The sequence below is a fragment of the Syngnathoides biaculeatus genome, chromosome 21 (assembly GCF_019802595.1).
Source record: "Syngnathoides biaculeatus isolate LvHL_M chromosome 21, ASM1980259v1, whole genome shotgun sequence".
NCBI classification, from domain to species: Eukaryota; Metazoa; Chordata; class Actinopteri; order Syngnathiformes; family Syngnathidae; genus Syngnathoides; species Syngnathoides biaculeatus.
The window spans coordinates 1940634-1961474 of NC_084660.1; the positions used below are offsets into that span (position 1 = coordinate 1940634).

General features: G+C 41.8%; 1 protein-coding gene across 1 annotated transcript; it reads left to right on the plus strand.

The window, feature by feature from the left end:
- Positions 1–245: 245 nt before the first annotated feature.
- LOC133494683 (cytoplasmic polyadenylation element-binding protein 1-like) lies at positions 246–18703 on the plus strand. The gene is made up of 11 exons (XM_061808721.1): positions 246–841; positions 3523–3647; positions 6638–6867; positions 7670–7925; positions 7995–8108; positions 10958–11062; positions 14198–14334; positions 16665–16863; positions 17486–17580; positions 17657–17737; positions 17837–18703. The coding sequence occupies exons 3-11, from the start codon at positions 6709–6711 to the stop codon at positions 17927–17929; spliced, it is 1239 nt and encodes a 412-aa protein (XP_061664705.1). The 5' UTR covers positions 246–841; positions 3523–3647; positions 6638–6708; the 3' UTR covers positions 17930–18703.
- Positions 18704–20841: the final 2138 nt, after the last annotated feature.

Genomic DNA, 20841 nt, shown 5'->3' on the forward strand with positions numbered 1-20841 from the left:
CTCGAAAAGGTTGACAATTGATGTCGCTTGCAGTGTAAACACCGCGGCATGATGTTGCTGTGAATAATGACTGTGTGTCCTTCTGGCGCGAAATACTACCTACAACTTGTACCTCTTCCCCTTGTTTCACAGTGTCAGCAGGTGTTCAGCATCCGTCGGGGATGCATTTCCCTCGGTGACCGATGGTGTCGCGTGTCGTGTACTCGGCTCCAAATAGGCAGAAGCAGCCAAGAGAAGAAGAAGGCGTTGCGGGACCAATCAAATGGTTTGGGGGCGCGGTTTTCCCCTCATCATCTTTGGAAAAGAAAACTCGCATCAGGCGAACGTCACAACTCCAGTTCGACACAACTGAAATCGTTGCTCGTGCGCTGTCAAGAGGACCAGCAAACTGCTTCACTCGCCGGAATTGCGTTCGGAACTACAGTGCCCTGAAGGTGACGAACAAAACAAATCGTGGAACCTTCCAGAAAACACAAAACAAACGAGAATGTCCGTAAAATTACAAAAACAATTTTACAAAACACGAATATGGAAGAAATTCATTGCCATCTGTAGCTGCCATAAGTGTCAGTTATAATACTTAATGTTTAATTTAAGTGTTTATTTATTTGTATGAATTAAAGTGCGGATTAAAGTAGAGAAGAATTTATGTTCTTTAAAGAAAACATTTACTTTTTGTTAGTTCACGTTTCTGTAGCGGAACCTTTTGTTCACCAATGTTGTTGGTGTGAGGACGCTTATTTTGGGGCACTTCCTGTACAAACAGTATTTCAGCGGCAAAGATTCAACGGGAGAGAGAGAAGCAAGAAAAATAACTTCGTTTGGTCAGAAGGTCAACGAGGTGTGTTTATTGCTTGTGTTTTGTCATTTATTTGTGTCGTATGAATTTTAATGTGGATGTATTTAGTTTTGTATCCAGTTCATACGGCATCGAAGCATCTTGAAATGAAAGCTTGTTGACGTGCGAATAAAGGCCTGTGAAAAAGAGCAAAGTGTCCGGAGTGACTGAACTGGAGTTACACCATCAGAGTATGAATTCAAATTTCGAACATTATTTTTCAGCGTTGAAATCCAACACACAAATATCTGTCTGAAAAATACAGCGTAACACAAGGAGCTCTTATTTCTGTAACAATGTGAAGATAAATTCAATGCAAGTTCACCTTTTCACAACTTAAATGATTTAAACATTTTACCAGAATAAGAGCTCCTTGAGGAACCCATTCAAGATATATCCAGCCATCCATTTTCTGAGCCGCTTATCCTCACCAGGGTTGCAGGAGTATTTGCTTGAGCCAATCCGAGGAATCTTCAAGGAGGCCTCAGGGTAGACCATCAATTGGTTGCTAGCCAATCTCAGGGCACATGGAAACAGACAACAGTCGAGCAATTTAGAGTGTCCAATTCGTGCATGTTGTTGGGATGTGGGAGGAAACCGGAGTACCCGGAGAAAACCCACGCAGTCACTGAGAGAACATGCAAGCTTGACACAGTCGGGTCCAGGATTTGAGCCTCGGTCCTCAGAACTGTGAGGCCAACGCTCTACAGGTACTCCACAGTGCTTCCCTTATTTGATCCATATAAAATATTGGGCCAATTGCAGTAATGTTTCTGAGGTTGAAATTGCCAAGAGTAGAGATGTAGTCATAAATTTTGGTGAAGATTGTTGACAGATTTTGGCTTCAAGCAAGAGGCCTGCCGTGTTTTTATGATTTTAATGATGACACCCAAATAAATGGATTTTTCCACATATTAAATAAGTGGTTGACATAATTTTTGAGTATGAGCTGTTATTCATGTGGTGCGATGACGGATGACAGCAAGGTATGATATGTCATCTTGAACAATTTCAAATTTGCACCGTGGAGACTTATACTTTGAACGCTATGTATTTTGTTCAATGTTTTAATGATGTCAACATCAAATAAGCAAACTTTTGATTGAGTAGTTGTGTATTTGTGATCTTTAATAAATGACACTTGTTAAAACTGAGTTTGACTCAATTTGCTTGTACAGTACATCAAAGACATTTTCTCCATGAAAAAGGAATGAATGTCTTTCAACCATTTGGGGACCATCCATGACCAAAATGCTCTCAACTCAAAGCAAATGGCCAAAGTAAAAAAGAACAGCACAGCTGGGGCAATGTGGAGGATCACAAGGAAATTGCCTCTGAGCTCCTCTATCAGATCGTGTTGACAGGATGAAGAGATGATAAAAAGTCAGAACATGATATGACACTCCCACTGACAACAAATGAGGGAAATTATCTCTGTGGGAGAATTTTTACCCATAAAACCAAATGGCACAGAAGACACACTGGAGAGAAACCTTTTCCCTGTTCAGTTTGTGGTCAGATTCTCCTCCATATTGTCCTGATGAACGCCACAAGGGGTACGTGGCCCACACACAGACACAGATGCACACAAAGATTTCACCGTTTTCATATGAAAATAATTGCAGAGGTCTGTGCTAACTAGGATTTAAATATAGATGTTTCTACAATTGGTATCTGTTCCTATCTTAATAAAAGTGCAATGAATATTGCTACGATGTGGGAAACACCTGAACTGGGCTGCAGGTGTTTGATAATGACACATTCAATGCAGTCGGGTTTGCCTCTCAAATAGGCCCAAGCTAATAAGTGCAAATCAAAGCTTACACAGCCATAACCAACAATATTGACTGCATTTTGATTGTATTTTTCAAATGGTGTTGTACATAATTCTTTCAAATTCAATTCTTCCATTCATCCATTTTCTTAGCCGCTTATCCTCACAAGGGTCAGGGGAGTGCTGGATTGCACTGGAGTACTGGAGTGCAGCACTTCCTTTCTCAAGTCCAGTATTTATTTGGAGGAATACTTTTAAAAACGTGTCCTCCTCAAAAACCTAATTTCCATTTCAGCTCGACTCATATTTATGGAAAAGCTTTATACTGTACAGTACGTACTTATTTATAAGTAACTACGATAGCATCATTTTATGAAAACATGACTACGTAATGAAGGCAATACTTAATTGCAGACAGTTTCAACATGAAACAAGATCTTTTTTTTCAGTAATATGTTGAAATAAAAACATTCAACTCATCCTTACATCACAGTCACAAAACTGCAAAGAAAGTCTTTCATCATTTATTTTTTTACGGAATTTTGAAAATCCTTATTTATTTTTTCTGCTACTACTACTGTAGTAATATTCTGCTGATACTTTATTCTCAAAAAACGTTTCTTTGTGAAAAAAAAATGTCCAACATGGAGTTCACGGAGAACCAGTCACTGTTTACGGCCCGTCTTTGCTGCCACCAAACGGCTGTAATTCAAACTGCACTTTTAAAATGGACAAGTTAATGCGCGACAAAATAAAGTTCCCAATAACAGTTCGATAATAACGTTGTAGAATTTCAAATAAACATCTTAATAATTTTTATTTGCAAAATATAAAGTGCGATTTGTAATTTGTTGAATTGCTGTCTATTGTGTGTTTTACTGTAATTCAACTGCGGTGTACTGTTTTGTAGTTTGAACGCAGAATGATTTTGCTGGTGACAAGGCCACTTGGGAAACGTCAGTGGAAGGAGGCGCAGGCAACCTTGCTAGCGGACGTCTTGGCTCGTTCATCACCCACAAACTTGGTTCTTTTTGGGTAAGTAGGAGAATTAAAATGTATGTATGGTAAGATAACTTCGAGTATAAGCCTATAATATTTGTTATCCGCTGCTATAGTTCGAAATAGGGTGTCAGCTTCCAAACATAATTGGACTCATTGTCAGTTAATGCAAATTGAGAGGAATGCGGCTGGTCTTGGAGATTCCGCCTCGCAACCTAGCATAGGGAACACGTGTCAAGTTTGAACGTAAAATGCGCAAGTGCTGCCCACTGCAAGAAAGATGTATTGAGCAATATGCCATTATTGTAATTTTAATACACTCACTTCATTTGAGATTTGGGCTGGTGTGTGTTTATTTTGCATATTCATAAAGTGAAAAGAAAGAACATGAGGGGAAAATGGGCAGCCGAGCACTTGGCCAGGAGACAGCTGCACCTGGTAGGTATGTTACATGAAATGTGAAACTCATGGAATTGAAAAGTCTCTCCTATCATTGGAAGGAGCTTTGAAAACCCTTTAAAATATTACTCAAAGCATCTCAAGCGCTCGAATAACATGAGTTATAACTATTTAAAGATTGAGAATATGGGCGAATTATGGTATTGGTAAAATAAAAGAATAGAACAAAAAATTGTGACCTTCAAGTTTAATTGGGCTCTTCAAAATGTCATAACTTTTTTTACTTTCTCAATGGATTTTCATGACATTTCAGTGATGACAGCTTGACGAAAGCTGTCATAATGCCATTTGCACTTATTTTCATTACAATTGCATACAAAGCATATTTGTCAATTTGACTGATTTTGCAATGCGACCAACATTTTTGCGAGTGTTAAAAAAAACAATACTAGCGGTCATATCACCTTCATATTTCACTTATGCATTGATAAGTACACATAAAGCATAAATGAAGTACTTTAAAAATATATATATACTAACTGGCAGGTTTTAAATGGAGAAAAAATTGTAATAAAAAGTACTACAACTTCTTCTCTAGCAATTTTGAAAAATCAAAATGGAGGTTGTAGATGGAAACGTAGACTACATCATCAGCTTCTGTGTGTTTTGGTCCAAGAATAAACAAGCCTTGTACAGACAAAATAGTGACGCACACCGCACTGCAGTTTGTATCTATAGCACAGGCAGAACCGTACAATGAACGGCCGGGTTGTCGTGTACCTACTTGGTGAGTGACTGGTAGAACAATTTAATTGCATGGTCGAAGGTACAATAAACCTTTGTATCAGCCTGTTTCCATTTATACAAGAGAATACGTCATGGCTTGCTCCGAGAATATTAACTATGCGTCCAATCCAACTGGCCCGCCTTTCGCAGAAAGTGCATATGTGAATGAATTGAGATGACATTTCTTTCTTTTTTTTAAATATTTATTTTGTATTTATTAAATGGGAATAACTGGTGTTATGTGACAGAAGAGTCTCTGCTAGGATGAAGGGCAAAGTTTATAAAACAGTGGTGAGGCCGGCCATGATGTACAGATTAGAGACGGTGGCACTGAAGAAATAACAGGAAGCAGAACTGGAGGTAGCAGAAATGAAGATGTTGAGGTTCTCGCTCGGAGTGAGCAGGTTGGATAGGATTAGAAATGAGCTCATTAGAGGGACAGCCAAAGCTGGATGTTTTGGAGACAAGATTCGAGAGAGCAGACTTCGATGGTTTGGACATGTTCAGAGGCGAGAGAGTGAGTATATTGGTAGAAGGATGCTGAGGATGGAGCTCCAGGCAAAAGAGCGAGAGGAAGACCAAAGAGAAGTTTATGGATGTGGTGAGGGAAGACATGAGGGCAGTTGGGGTTAGAGAGGAAGATGCAGGAGATAGGCTAAGATGGCAAAAGATGACACGCTGTGGCGACCCCTAACGGGACAAGCCGAAAGGAAAAGAAGAAGAAAGAAGAAGATAGATAGATAGAAGATAGATATAGATAGATAGATAGAGATAGATAGATAGATAGATAGATAGATAGATAGATAGATAGATAGATAGATAGATAGATAGATAGATGATAGATAGATAGATAGATAGATAGATAGATAGATAGATAGATAGATAGATAGATAGATAGATAGATAGATAGTAGATAGATAGATAGATAGATAGATAAGGTTGATGGATGTGATGGATGTTGGAGGGAGGGTCAGTGGGTGTGAGAGAAGAAGATGCACGAGATAGGCTTAGATGGAAAAAGATGACACGCTGTGGCGACCCCTAACGGGATAAGCTGAAAGGAAAAGAAGAGTTGATAAAGGCACAGGTTAGCCGCTGAAATGTCTGTTTAGTGTAAGTCCACAATTGCACGTCATGACAAAACATTTTGAAATGAAAGCTTTTCACATCTCTGCTAACACTTGTCTTGAGTTATCATATTACTTAGCATGATCGCCAGTAGCTGATTCATGCTGCATCACGGGTTTACAGCATTGCAGCACTTTTTTTTTTTTTGGGGGGGGGGGTATCACCAAATGTGAGATTTGTGAAGTTTTATTCAAGTTGTCTGGATAATTTTCAATTAAGAATTTGCATTTAAGACTAGTTATAACTTTTTATGTCATTTAAGCTTCATCAAACTAAGCTCCAGCACTCCCGCCACCCTTGTGAGGATAAGTGGCTAAGAAAATGGATGGATGGCATGGAACTGATGAATTAGTGAATCTTTATTTAAGAACTATTTGTTGTATTTGTTTGCTTTGCAAAATGGAATGCCAGCACAACGAAATGAGATGCTAATTTGTTAATTCATGATAATGATGATTGTGTGATGATTAATGATAATGATGATGAATAATTACCTGTTAATTGATGTCCACGCTCCTGAATGATTGCAGGCTACCACACTTATGTCAGTCTGATGCCTTTGACATGATTTGCTTTTGCTGGTGTCCATCTGTTTTGATTCCATTTGCAATACCTGTTTCCAATCATGGTGCCGAAAAGGATTAATGCCATCCCCGAACTTCAGACGTCCCATTTCTTGCTCAATTCTCAATTGGCCTTGTGTATTTCTCCAGTGCTGGACAACCTGAACAGTCCCTTTAGTGGAATCCTTGGAAAACCACCAGCCTACCTGCCCAGAGAGTCTATGAGTACGGCTGCTGACCTGCTGGAGGAGTGCCCTGGCATGGCTCGCACAGTGAATCCTTTGGACTCCAGCTCCCTTTTGGAGTCCCGTTCTCGCAGCCCTGAAGTCTCTGAGCTGAGTGGCTTCAGCTCTGGTTCTCACAATGTCTGTGATATGTTGGTACGTGGCGACACACTCTTCGGTTAACCTGTTCCGGCTGGCGCGTACGTGGACTTTTCAAATTGGATTTTTCTGTGAAGAACTCCACAAAAAGAAAAACTGGCATTCATTTGTTTTGTTTATCTTCTGTGTGGTGTTCTCCATCAATGCCACACACAGATTTTGTTCCGACAGTGATCTCACAAAACAAACATGTCTGCCTTTTGCGTCAATGTTTGCCAAAGATTGCCGGAGACTTGTATTAAGCCTTTGTCCTTGCTGTCTTGAATATACAGTTTTATATAAATATAAATATATATATTTTTAAAAAAACATTGATTAATAATCTGTACATTTTTATTCAATAATTTCCTGTTGACTCGGGGTGCTTCTTTATTTGCTATAATCATTTCCGAGTGTTAATTCTCACTGGAATGAATGGGGGGAAGTTGGCTCTCCCACACACGACTTCTTTTGGTTGTAAGTATTAAAATGTTGAGCTTGTTGGTTCCAACCTGTTTCAGACCTACAAATCTGGATGAATTCTCTCTTGACACACCTCAGATCAAATATCAAGGCATTGGATATGCTTGATCGGGAAGGAGCAAAATGGCCACAGAAAGTGGCTGATTGTCTTTCTGTGTACTGGGCCTTAGGTGCACATTTCACAATGAAGCAGTGCTTCCAATAACTTTTTTTTTTTTTTTATTGTTGCACATCCAAAGTGATCCAATAGCTTTACAGAGATTGAAATAAAATGCAGCAAGATGTATTTGGTGAGATACATTTGAAAGAATAGCTGAACTGATCCCTCTTTCTCTAGTTCTCTTTGCAGATTTCACCTCCCCTGCCTTATCTTGCATCAAACATGCAGAAGGACTTGGTGCAACTGGGCTCTACTCTGGACCCCCAGGACACAAGCTCCCCTCTCACCCCACCATCAGGCGCCACTCCGGGCTCCTCTGCGCTTTCTCGCCGCTGGCGCACTGGCTCCCTGTGGCCTGCTACGGACACACTGGACCAGGCTGAGGAAGCGTTTAGCATTGAGAGGGAGGCCCGTCTGCATAGACACGCTGCAGGTAAGTGCACTCGAAACAGATGGTGGAAACTATAAACTGCAACAAGCCGTGGGTGTCTTTACTCCTAAGATGAAAATGAACCAACCTGCATTTGGAGTGGTCATCTGCCCCCCAGTAACAACAAGTATCGGCTTTACTCCTGCAAGGTCTTTGTTGGTGGTCTACCCTGGGATATTACTGAAGGTAGGCTCTTGATAGCATGCACGGATTGTCGTTAAATTCTGTTAAAGATGGTGGATAGATAATAAGGTTTACCAAGACTGTTGCAGAGTTTCACTCTACATATAGGGACAAATCTCCATACCCTCAATTTATAGGATTTCTCAGTGAAAGTTAATGGGTCATCGTTTTGTTAAATGTAATGAATTTCAACATCTTCAAATGGATCAATGGATTATGGATGTTAGAATCCATCCTGGTGTACAATAGGAGCATTTTTTTTATCCTTCAGGGCCGGTTCTTGTCACGTCCCATCGGAACGAGAGGTAGGACCCAAATGCAGGAACTCGGAAGACGCAAGGTAGTTCAAGAAGAGACACGTTTATTGTATGCAGAGGTCGGGGATCGAGCAGGCAGTCCGGTGCAGCAGCAGTAGTTGTGACGTCGGCCGACGAGAACAGATGAGCGGACAGGCAGGAGTCGGTACACGGGGAAACAACGCAGGCAGAAGTGTCAAGGAGTCAGGCTTACAAGGTTGGTCAGAAAACGGACAGAGGTCGGTACACACAGGTTCAGTCAGGAATACGAGAGTGCTGGAACGGGACATAAAGCTCAAAGAACTGGCCGCGGACCAGTCGTCACCGGGTCCTATATATATACACAGGGGATGATCCGCCCGCATGAGTCGCAGGTGTGCGCCTCCCAATTAGCGCAGCCGCGCGGGCACCCGCACAGCTCGTGCTGAAGCGGCTGGATCATGACAGTTCTCGGAATATGTACAGGGGGTAGGGAGAAACATTTAAGGCAGTCGTTCCCAACCAGTGTGCCGTGAGTGCTCTTCTGGTGTGTCATAGGAAATTATGAAATTACACTTAATTGGTGAAAATATTGATAACAAATGAGTGGCATGGTGGGTCAGATGGAAAGTGTTGGCCTCACAGTTCTGAGTTTCCAAATTCAATCCCAGACCCGCCTGTGTGGAGTTTTTACGTTCTCCCGTACCTGTGTGGGTTTTCTCCGGGCACTCGAAATTGCCCTTAGGTGTGATTGTGTTTGTCTCTATGCGCCCTGCGATTGGCTGGCAACCAGTTCAGGGTGTACCCCGCCTCCTGCCCGTTGACAGCTGGGATAGGCTCCAGCACTCCCGTGACCCTCGAGAGGATAAGTGGCTAAAAAATGGATGGAGTTTTACTCAGACTCCAGCACGTTGCCGCCATTTCCTTATAAGTTCTCATCAATTCATGCTCTCTTGTGCATAAGGATATTAAATTTACAATGGCGTCTCGCATTGCGAAACACCAGAATATTAGCAGAGATGATTAAATACACTTGATTTTGTCACAAACGAGGTGGAGGGGAGGACCCAAATCCAGGAAGCAGAGACAAAAGCGTGGATTTTAGGAAGGTTTATTTCCAGGCAGAGGTCATACACGGGAAGGCAGTCCAATAGGGCGATGGTATAACAAGGTCCAAAAAACATGACACAATATCAAAAATAGACATGGCAAAACATGAAAACGTAACTTTAGTTGATATGGCTCAGTAACGCAATGACATGGGACAAGGCAGATATGCTAGCTGATGCTCGTGAACACACATACATATACACACAATGATCTGGTAACAAGTGCCATGAAAAACAAGGCTTGAATGACACAACGTAATCGGGGGCAACGGCGTTCCGCAAGCGCACACGAGGAAGTGGCACACGGCCTATGTGAATATGGCTCGGAACAATAGGGTAATATTCCCCCGGTAACTTCACTCGGTTGTGTGATGTTCTCTTCTTTGAAAAGAGCTTCCGTGTCAGAAGGGGCGTGTTCGTCTCCCATAGTAGGGTCCACCGTGTGTTTTCAATGGCAAATGTCCGGGGTGACATCACGGACAGTGGATGCAGCCAATATGGCAACCACTTGGATGTCGTCGGATGACACTTCTGCAACTTTGTGCATGGATGAGGCGCTCTACGCTCACATTTATTTTTTCCCTATACACATTGAAGTGAATAATGTTATCTGTATTTTTCTTTCATTACAATATCTATTTTAGAATGTTTATAGGGATGACACTTGACTTTTAAGATAGTGATATATTAAAAAAAATACAGTTGTGTTAAAATGTGCATCCATCCATCCATTTTCTTCACCGTTTATCCTCACGTGGGTCACGGGGAGTGCTGGAGCCTATCCCAGCTGTCAACAAGCAGGGGCGGGGTACACCCTGAACTGGTTGCCAGCCAATCGTAGGGCACATCGAGACAAACAACTGCACTCACAATCGAACCTGGGGGCAATTTAGAGTGTCCAATTAATGTTGCATGTTTTTGGAATGTGGGAGGAAACCAGAGTGCCCGGAGGGAACACATGGAGGCACGGGGAGAACATCCAAATTCCACACAGGCGGGTCCAGGATTGAACCCGGGACCTTAGAACTGTGAAGCCAACGCTCTACCAGCTGATCCACCGTTCCGTCTAAAGTATGCATATTTTTTGTAATTTTAGTCAACTTCAGCAAGAGTGTCAAGCAGTTTGAGTGGGCAAAGGTTGACTCTCACTCTCCTGCAACCATCAAACTTATTTTTCAGTTTGAGTAGGATTGTATGATTGCATCAACGGGTTTAGGATAAATTAGATATTTCTGCATATTTTTTCTGATCTAGTGAATTCTTCCATTTGGTTCAACATGTGGCTTTCCCTGCAACTGAACATGGTTTGAATTTGGGGGAAAAAAATATTTTCCCCATTTCATCGGGTTTTCCAGTTTTCAAATCCACATCTTGCAGAGTTCACTACCGCAAACAGGTTAAGAACCCTGATCTGAAACTTGTAGTGCTGAATTTTTACTGTCCTTCCTCACGGTCATCCTCTCTTTAGCTGGACTCATCAACACTTTCAGTGGCTACGGCCCTCTGACTGTGGAGTGGCCTTGTAAGGATGGCAACCACCCTTCTCACCCTCCTTCAGGTAATGTGGCCAAAGGTAATGACAAGCGGGTAGGCTTTCTTTTTTCCTCCTCCATCAATTGTTTTGGGATGGTACTATGGTGGACACTGGGATGCTGCTTATGGGTTACTGAGTAAGTGGAGTCGTCAATGCCAAGAGGTCGACTCAAGACGTGCAATCGACAGACGAATTTAAGGTTTGTCATATATTCTACTCCCCAAGAGGGGTTGCGTCAGGAAGGGCATCCGGCGTAAAAACTGTGCCAAACAAATACGAGCGTTCATCTGAGATGTTACGCTGTGGCACCCCAAAACGGGACAAGCTGAAAGAAACTTACATATATTCCACTGGTGGTGTAGCGAAGCAGTTTGTTGAACACCGCATGTCAATCATTCTGCACATATTTTGATGTAAATATTTAACGATCAACAGTGGCTTGGCCTCGTTCAGTTGAAAAAGAGGCTTGGATGAGAAATGGTTATCCTAATAAAAATATGGATTTGTTCCACATAGGGCTGGGGCATCATGGGAAAAACTTTTTGTTTTGGTCAATTAGCTTCTTTGAATAATGCCATTCCAAAAATTAGATTGACGTGCTTATTTCGGGAAATTTCCCGCAGTACCACATTTTACACCCCAAAATTTCCTACTCGTCCTCAATTACACATTCAACAAAATGGTTCCACGTAATTCCCATTTCACATTCAGAACTTAAACATTGCCCGCAATGCATTTTTTTTTTAACCTAGAATCAGATTTCAGATTAAAATACCTCGGCGTTGCATTAAGGCAACGTCAATTTGCTTAAAGCGTGCTCAAGGAGGGCAAACTAGCATGCTACTGTGCAACATTGGTGCGTTCGAGGTGGTTTTACAACACGAACTTACATACGCACACTTCACCGTTTGGCAAAATCAATTTACACTTTTGAACGTGTGAAGCCAAAATAACTTCCATTTTGATAAATCCCCCAGCCCTAGTACCAAATAGAGATTGTGCACCTACGTCATAAAATCACGTGACACGCCATGTTGCCGGTCAAACAAAGCATTGTTGCAAGTCAATTCCATTGAGATGAAATGAAAATATGTCTGATAGCACAACACCCAGAGTTTTGTCCGATACTGTTCAACATTTAGAAGGTTATAATAAACAAGGGTATGTAGAAAAATTAGTGACACTTAGCATAGAGGACACACATTTAATGCCGGAGTTAATGTTTTTGCCGATAAGAAATTCAACTGTTAATTCGCTTCCGTTTGTCTCGGACAATTGGATATACACATGTATCTGGTGAAAAAGTTGTTGAGATTTACATGGAAGAGTTTGAAAGCATAGAAAAGTCTGGACCCATACAAATACTTTGTTGCTGGGTCTGTTCTCAATCAAGAAGAAATCCCACATAGTGATGGAGCCACTCAGATTTTTTTCAATACAAATACCAATATTTAAATAAATGACCCCTGGTTTGACATAAACTCACATTCATTGATGCGATTGGGATGATTGATGATTGGGAAAAAAAATTCAGGACAGTGAGTCATCTCCTCTGTACACGGCAGTGTATTGCGGTCACACTTAACCTCTGTAAACCTCTTCAACAGACACTTTTTTTTAATACACATTGTTCTCAAATGAGCCAACTTGGCATTACAAATACTTGTTGGTTACTTGAGATTGAGAAGAATATTGGACCTGTCTGACTGGCAATCTTCAGCTCTGACCCCCTTAGCTACAGTTGCCATGTCCCACAATCTTCCAAAATAGCGACTGAACAGAACAGGTTTGAATTGGATTCTCTTAACAAGTATTCCTGGCAACATTGCAGTATGTTTTTTGCCAAATTCGCCAGACCCGTCCAAGAGGGTTCTACAGAGAGGTCTCAACTATTTCACGCAAGGATATGTACACGGAATTAAGATTTTGGACGGAGCAGGATGCAATGTCAGAGTTACAGCGAAACGTTGCCGATCGATGCAAAAAGGTTTGACGCCTCACAAACTTCATATTGAAATCCAACAGGATAAAATAGTGGAATCTTACTGCACATGTGAAGCAGGATGAGTACGTTTTACTTGGAAAGATCACGAGTAATGTCATTGTAGTCTTTATAAGTGACTGGGTGTATTCATTTGACTTGGCTCGTAATGGAACCCAGTACTCTATCTTAAAAATCCGATGCGATACAAATAGGCAACGAGGCATTTCTCTTGCATGACATCCCGCATTTAGTATCACTAACCCGACTCTTTGGCATGAAACATTACACATTTCATTCAGCAGGTCAGTGATACACTAACAAAGTGAAAGTTGCTCTCCTGCAATGGATAAAGCACTGACAATCATGAAATCAAACTTGGAGAAGATACTTCTCCCTTACCTTCGAACATACAGCCTTGTGTTGAGTTGTACGTGTGCTCTTCCGCGAGCCTTAAGGCATTGTAGACACTTGGTCAACTGTTTTTTAGGCTTTGGGAAATGAATCAACTCGACCCATTGTAACCTAGCAGGATATCTTTCATCAGAATCCCACGTTCCCCAAGCGCATCTGAGGACCATTTTGTTCGGAACGTCAACTATTCCAAGCGCTCGCGGCCGATAACCAGCATAGCTTGTGGAACATGATTGACAAGAGAGGCAGGTCAAGCCAGGGGTTAAGACAATGCAGCTATCTGATTGGCTATTATTGTACGTGTGATTGACAGGTCTGAAAGGTCCATTCCTACCTGAAATGAAACGATCGCGACACAGGTGTGTGTATTTCATTGGGCACCATCCATCACGTTTAATTGCGGAAATCCATCGGCATTTTCTGGTCTTTTCAGCTGGTATTTCATAGAATGATCTATTTGAAGAACTGTCTCCTCTATTGTGACGACCAACAGCACAACAGGTCTCGGGCATTGTGAAAAATCTGCTCCGGTTCAGTGACACCCGCAGTGCCAAGCAGCTTTGTTTGACCCGCAATATGGTGTCATAAACAGTGACGTCACGCACACGATCTCTATCGCATGAAAGATGCAGAACTTTTTATTTTTAATTTGTTTACCAGCAAAGTCCAAATTTCAATGTAGAAGTTTTCTTGAATGTGTTTCCCTTGTGATGTTCACCGTATAAGTTCCACATGGTCTTTTTGCATTGACTCATAGTAAAGGTTTACTGTCTGTGTAGGCAAAGTCTACCTGGTTTTTGAGTACGAACAATCTGTGCGGGCCTTGCTCCATACCTGCTATCAGGACCCGTTTCACCCAGACTTTAGTCGGGAGTACTACTTCAAATTGTGCAGTGGCCGAATGCATGGCAAAGATGTGAGTACAAACTTTATTTATCTATTTATTTTAAAAAAAATTGGGGATCAGGGAAATGAATTGGGTGGGCTAAAAATCAAATTTGATGCAGTACGACAGACATTGAAAAGTGAATATTATGTGACTCCGACTTTGTCATGTAAACTGTTCCCATGGTTTGTTGCGGGTTGACTTGATACTGTACTTTTGCCAATTGACAATAATTGCACTCATTTTCTATGGAGCAAGGCTGTTGTGAATGTGGTTTGGCCTTGTCTTGCTGAAATAAGCACATGAGTCCATGAAAAAGGCGTTGCTTGAATGGCAGCATGTTTCCCCAAAACATGTAGTGAGCTCTTACACCCACGTCATCAAATCACGTCACTGGCCGGAAGTGTTGGTCAAACAAACCATTCTTCAATGCTAAGTCGGTTGGAGACGATGCGAAAATACGTCTTATATCACGACGCCCAGAGTTTTGTCCGATACTGTGAAACATTTAAAAAGTGATAAAAAACAAAGGTACATGGAAAAATGAGAGACACTTGACATAGAGGACCCATATTTAATGCTGAAGTCGATGTTTTCGCCAATAAGAAATTGGACTATTAATTCACTTCCGCTTGTCTTGGACAACTGGAGCTACACATGTATCCGGTGAATAACTTGTTGAGATTTACATGGAAGAGTTTGAAAGCATAGAAAAGTCTCGGCGCATACAAATACTTCGTTGGCGGATCTCTTCTCAATCAAGAATAAATCCCACATAGTGATGTACCCACTCAGATTTTTTTCAATACAAATACCAATATTTCAATAAATGACCCCTGGTTTTACACAAACTTGCATTCATTGACAATGATGGGAAAAAAAAAATGACAGCAAGTCGGCTCCTCTGTACACTAAGCGTGTTGCGGCCACACGTTAAACTTCGGTAAACTTATCCATGACAGAATTTTTTTTTTAAAATATGCATTGTTCTCTAATGAGTCCAATGCATATTTAAAAAAAGAAAATAAACCGCTGGGATAGGCTTCAGCCCCATACACGGAAGCGGGTTCCGGCCACATTTTGAACTTCGGTAAACCTCTGTGTGACCGACGGTTTATTTTCTTTTTTTAAATACGCATCGGACTCATTTGAGAACAATGCATATTAAAAAAAAAAAAAGTCTGTCAGGGAGAGGTTTACTGAAGTTTAACGTGTGGCCGCAACACGCTTTGTATACGTTGGAGACGACTCCCTGTTGTTGTTGTTTTTTTTTTTTTTTAAATGCATTGTTCTCAAATGAGCCAATTTGGGATTATAAATACTTGTTGGGAATTTGAGATTGAGAAGAATAATTCCTACCTGAAGGGAAGTGATCGCTACCTATTTGGTTGGGCACCATCCATCATGTTTAATTGCAGAAATCCATCGATCTTTTCTTGTGTTTTCAGCTGGTTTTCCATAGAATGACCTCGTTGAATGTCTGTCTCGTCTGTTTCAACAACCAACAGCACAACAAGTCTCAGGCATTGTGAATATTCTGGTTCAATGTCCCCCACACTGTCGAGTGCTTGACAGCTCTTTTTGACCAGCAATATGGCGCCGTGAAAATGGTGACGTCACGTGCATGAGCTCTATTTACGTTTCAGCATGAAGGGGGCCTTCACATGCCATTGGCACTAACACAGCCCCATCATCATCATCATCAGATGCTGACTTTTGAACTTTGCGTCCGTAACGGTCCGGATAATTCTTTTCCTCTTTGGCCCAGAGGACATGACATCCAAATTTTCCAAAAACAGTTTCACATCTAGACTCGTTTGACCACAACACACTTTTCCACTGAGAATCATTCGATCTCAGATGAGCCCAGAGGGCCCAGAGAAGCTGGGTGGCATTTCTGGGTGTTTTTGATGAATGGCTTTTTCTTTTCTTTGTCAAAGTTGCACTTACGAATTGTATTTACTGACATTGGTTTTCTAAAGTGTTCCTGACGCCATCTGGTGATGTCCTTTTACACGTTGAAGTCTCTTTTTGATGCAGTGCTTCTTGAGGGATCAAAGGTCACGGCCAACCAGCGTTGATGTTTGGCCTTGCTTATACTGTATGCTGTGATTTCTCCAGAGTCTGTGAACCTTTTGATGATGATGTGGACTGTGGATGATGAAATTGCTAAATTCCTTGCAATTTTATGTTGAGTAACATTTGTCCTTAAACTGTTTTGAACGGGCAGTCCGTGCCCTGATTTCCAATGTTGCCATTTGGGCGCTTTTTTGAAAACTTAGAAATTGTGGTCTCCTGTAAAAAGGTTTGTAGCCTTCAAAAAATCCAAATGACTGCCAAGTGTTCTTGTGTGGCTCCAGGTACAGGTTATTCCCTGGGTCATTTCGGACAACAGCTATGTGTGCTGCTCTGCTCATCATTTGGAGGCCAGCAAGACTGTTTTTGTGGGCGCACTGCACAGGATGCTCAACGCCAAAGCGCTGGCCAGGATTATGAATGACCTGTTTGGAGGAGTCGTACATGTGGCCATTTACACAGACAAACACAAATATCCCATCGGTAAGACTGCACAAACCAGATTTTCTTCCTTCCTTTTACTTCCTGTCAGCCATACGTTGCTTAGTATGGATTCTCTATCCCACAACCCTCAAGCGTGTCTGTGGTTCCCTCATGCAGCTGAATGTAAGATTCTGAGCCCATTTACTGGGTCTCAGAATATGCATGTCTGTGGAGGTCAATGTACCGTCGAATCTGATAAACCGTACCCAATAGAGTAAGTTTGGACTTGATTCACACAAGTTGCACTGACCCTTATCAAGCTAACTTGTGAAAAAATACATGAGTGAAAAAGTCCTGAAAGTGTCATGACAAAGTTGTTGATGATGCTTCCCCTATCAATTTATTCTGTTTGTGTGTTTGGGCTTAGTTGCCTTTGAGGGCCTAGTTGATCAAAGAAGATGAAAGAAGTTAATCATCTGACTTTTTTTTTCATTGTCAGTTATTGTAAACAAATGTTCATCCTGATCTCAAAACTTTGAGCAAAAAAGGATCCGGTGCTTGACTCATGACAGCTCAAATTACGCATCTGTTGATGGGCGTTTACAGTAACAGGAATTGGAATTGGCAAAAGTCTTTTGTCGGTTTGGTGCAAAATAAAATGGTGGCGTTGTGTGCTGTGTAGGCTCTGGACGCGTGACTTTTAGCAATCAGCAAAGTTACCTGAAAGCGGTGTGCGCAGCCTTTGTGGAGATCAAAAGCCCCACGTTTACAAAGAAGGTACCCCAAAACGGTCTGCACTTGTCTGAATGGACCAGAAGTCAAATCAAAACTGTGTCTGCCTCGTTCTCGTCAGGTCCAGATTGACCCTTACCTCGAAGACTCCATGTGTCAAGTTTGCCTTTGCCAAGATGGTCCTTTCTTCTGCAGAGACCAGGTCAGCATTCAGGCAAAATAACAGTATATTGTTTTTGTGCCACTATGAAGCTTTTAGTGGTCATTTTTTAAAAAAAAAGCGTCTTCTATTTAAACCCAGGCGTGCTTAAAATACTACTGTCGCTCGTGCTGGCACGGGGACCATTCCATGGATGTCCTGGGCAACCACCAGCCCCTCATGCGCAAGAAATAGAACAGGGACTCCGGCTCGGAGGCCTCCAGCAAACGTCCTCTCGGGGATCAGCTGCAGAGCAGAGGAGAGCACGTCTCAGACGGCCGTCGGCGTGAGGGGCAGGGTACTCCACCGGGCACTGGGGTTAGATCACTAGGAAATGTTCGCTTTTTGCACTTGCTCTGTTTTTGCTGTTCACAGTTGGCACGTTTACATGTTGCATGGTGACGAGCAGTCATGCAAGTGTCATTGCCATTCATTGGCAAATGCCATACAGTGCCTTTAAATTTGTAGTTTTTCCCTCCCTGCCCTTCCCCCAGTTGATGTTTTTCCAGTGCAAGCTAACTGGTGTTTCTTACTTCGGGAGTTGAATGTTGGGCTTCATTTAACCAATTGCATTTTAGACTTTTACAGTTTTTTTTTTTTTTAACTAATTTGTACACACAGCGGTTTCAAGTCATGACATGAAAAATTTGAACAGAATTCTACCTGGAGGCAGTTTTGGAGAAAACCTTTTTATTTCCTGATCTCTTTTCCTGATCCTTGTCCCCTTTTTTTCTGACCACTTTTAATTTGTCCTGCCAGATTTCACACTTTGTAAACCTTGTTTGCCCCCCTGTTGCGATTGGACATAGTTGCATAATTTCTGTGCCGAGGACTGTTGTTCCTTGTTCTCCAGTTCTTTTGCCCAGCTGCTTTTTACAGTTTGCAAAGTCTACCTCATTGTGATCTACAAAGTTTGCTCCCTACGGTTGTGGAGTTCTTTCAGAATGGGCACAATAAAGTTGTTTAAGCATTAAACTGCAGTCTGTATTATTAAATTCTGCAAATGGCTACTCACAGCACCTTAGTTGACTCCGAATCTGCCGCTTGTTTTAAATTAGAGGTTGTGATAAAAAAAATTATTCAGCAGTTGGCGGTAAAATTATACTGTTCTTAGGAGGAACAATAATAATAAAAAGAATTCTTTATTTTGAAAAATTTGAGTGTAAATGGCAAAAAGCTGGGCTGATTAGGAGAAATATTAATATTAATCCTTTTTAAAATAGCTCTTACTGGTGTTGTGGAAAATCCAGTTCCTGCTGATACTGTTGCCTGAATTAGAGATGGGCAACCTCAATTACCCATGGGTTCAGACAGCTGGCAATAAATCCCGGGTGCTCAGTCATGCACTGCAGCAGATGGTCTGGATAATATGCCATTTTCTGGTGAATATGTTGACTCTTATGGAAACAAAAACTTTCTTCTGTTGTTTCCATGGGTATGCATCACTTCGACAGCTCAAAGAACCATATTAGTCCTGTACACAGAATCATCCACCCCATTTACATTTCAATTTTAACCATTTAGTGCCTAAACAAAATCACAAGATACCAGTTTACGGCTTTCAGTCTAAAGTTTAGTGGTTTTGCTCATGACATCTTGGGAAAAATGTGACTAAAATAGGGATGGACAGCTCTGTGTACTGTCTGGTTATGGCATCAGTTTACCACGTCAAATTATATGTAGGGTGAAGTAAGTGAAGCAAGACCAGCTATTGCGCTCAAATTAACGTGACAACTTCTTAAACGGATTTCGTTAATTAAAATCCTTGTTTGTGAAAATATACATACTTAGACTAAAACACGGCATTTGCATTATTTTAAAACAAGACTGAAAACTTCATATATTCATTCAGGATAGCGAAGCCATTTCTATTTATCAGTTTATGGTTGAGTAAAAAAAAAAAAAATAAAAACTTCACAAATGCTTACCAGTGTGTCCAACACAAAGCATGGCCTCCTCCCTGGGTCTGACTGCAGGCTCGGCACCTTCATCACCAGCTATTTCGTCTGCATTTGAACATGTGTTCTGTCCAACTGGCTCAAATTGATTTAACGCCTTTATAAATCTCGTATTCTTCGCCTTCTTCATGGGATCCTTCAGAATAATGTTCATTGCTCAAATTATCTGAGAATTCCTTGTCGTTCTCACGTTGGAGTCGAACTCCAGCCATGTTTATGTCTCATTCTTATCTCGCGTCCCTTCTCGGGATTTCACTCTGTGTCCTCGGGTATTTCCGGCGAATTCGGGAAAATGTGATCAATTTTTGCCAATAACCAAAAGCTACAAACTCACCTCCCACTTGCTCGCAGACTCTGCAAAGCCAGCCGGCCGGAGGCGAGGTGATTGTAAGATCACCTCAGGGAACAGATATAGTGGATTGTTCCTTTACTCATCAGAAGCGACCACCTCGAGCCACTCTGGATGTGACCTCACCACAGTTGATGACTGGAGTGGTTTTATCCCTTAATCTGCACAGCAGTATGACGATCAGCGGGTTGGTTCAGACCGTCTCACCTCAGTTGATGCGTCAGGTAAGTTTCTCGCCTACGTTGAGCCGTCTGGAGAAGAAACTGCGACTGTTAGTTCACCTCAGGCGATGAGTCTAGTGGATATATCCTCGACTCCACAGAAACATCCAAATAGAGGCACGCTCTACCCAAAGCAATGACTGGTTTGCCTTTGTCCTAGACTCCTAAGAAAAGTTTGGTGAGAACCGCGATGATCCACACTTCAGCTCGGTCCATACGTCGAGTGCATGCAACCTGAAGTCAGAGGCTTCCGGCTGAACACACAGTGAGTGTCAACACATCCGGTCACATTAATCACCTCAGTGGCTAATGCCAGTGCCTTTCTCCTTGACTCCTGACCTAAGGGTTCGCCTTGAGCACTGGTGTCAAACTTGAGGCCCGGGGGCCAGATCCGGCCCACCGCATCATTTTATGTGGCCCGCGAAGGCAAATCATCAGTGTCGAAATCTGTGATTCTTCTGAAAATTTGTCCCAATATTTCAAATCGTCATAAATGATAATGTTGAAATATTATCAGCATTTTTGTATTACCAAACATGAACAATGGTTGAAAAACCCATTACGCTTAATTTCTGATTC

Excerpts from the sequence above, each read along its gene's own strand:
- LOC133494683 (XM_061808721.1), top strand. The coding sequence starts at position 6,709 with ATGAGTACGGCTGCTGACCTGCTGGAGGAGTGCCCTGGCATGGCTCGC. Across the intron at positions 7,926-7,994 it reads TCTGCATAGACACGCTGCAG|ATGAAAATGAACCAACCTGC; the intron begins GTAAGTGCACTC and ends TTTACTCCTAAG. Across the intron at positions 8,109-10,957 it reads ACCCTGGGATATTACTGAAG|CTGGACTCATCAACACTTTC; the intron begins GTAGGCTCTTGA and ends TCCTCTCTTTAG.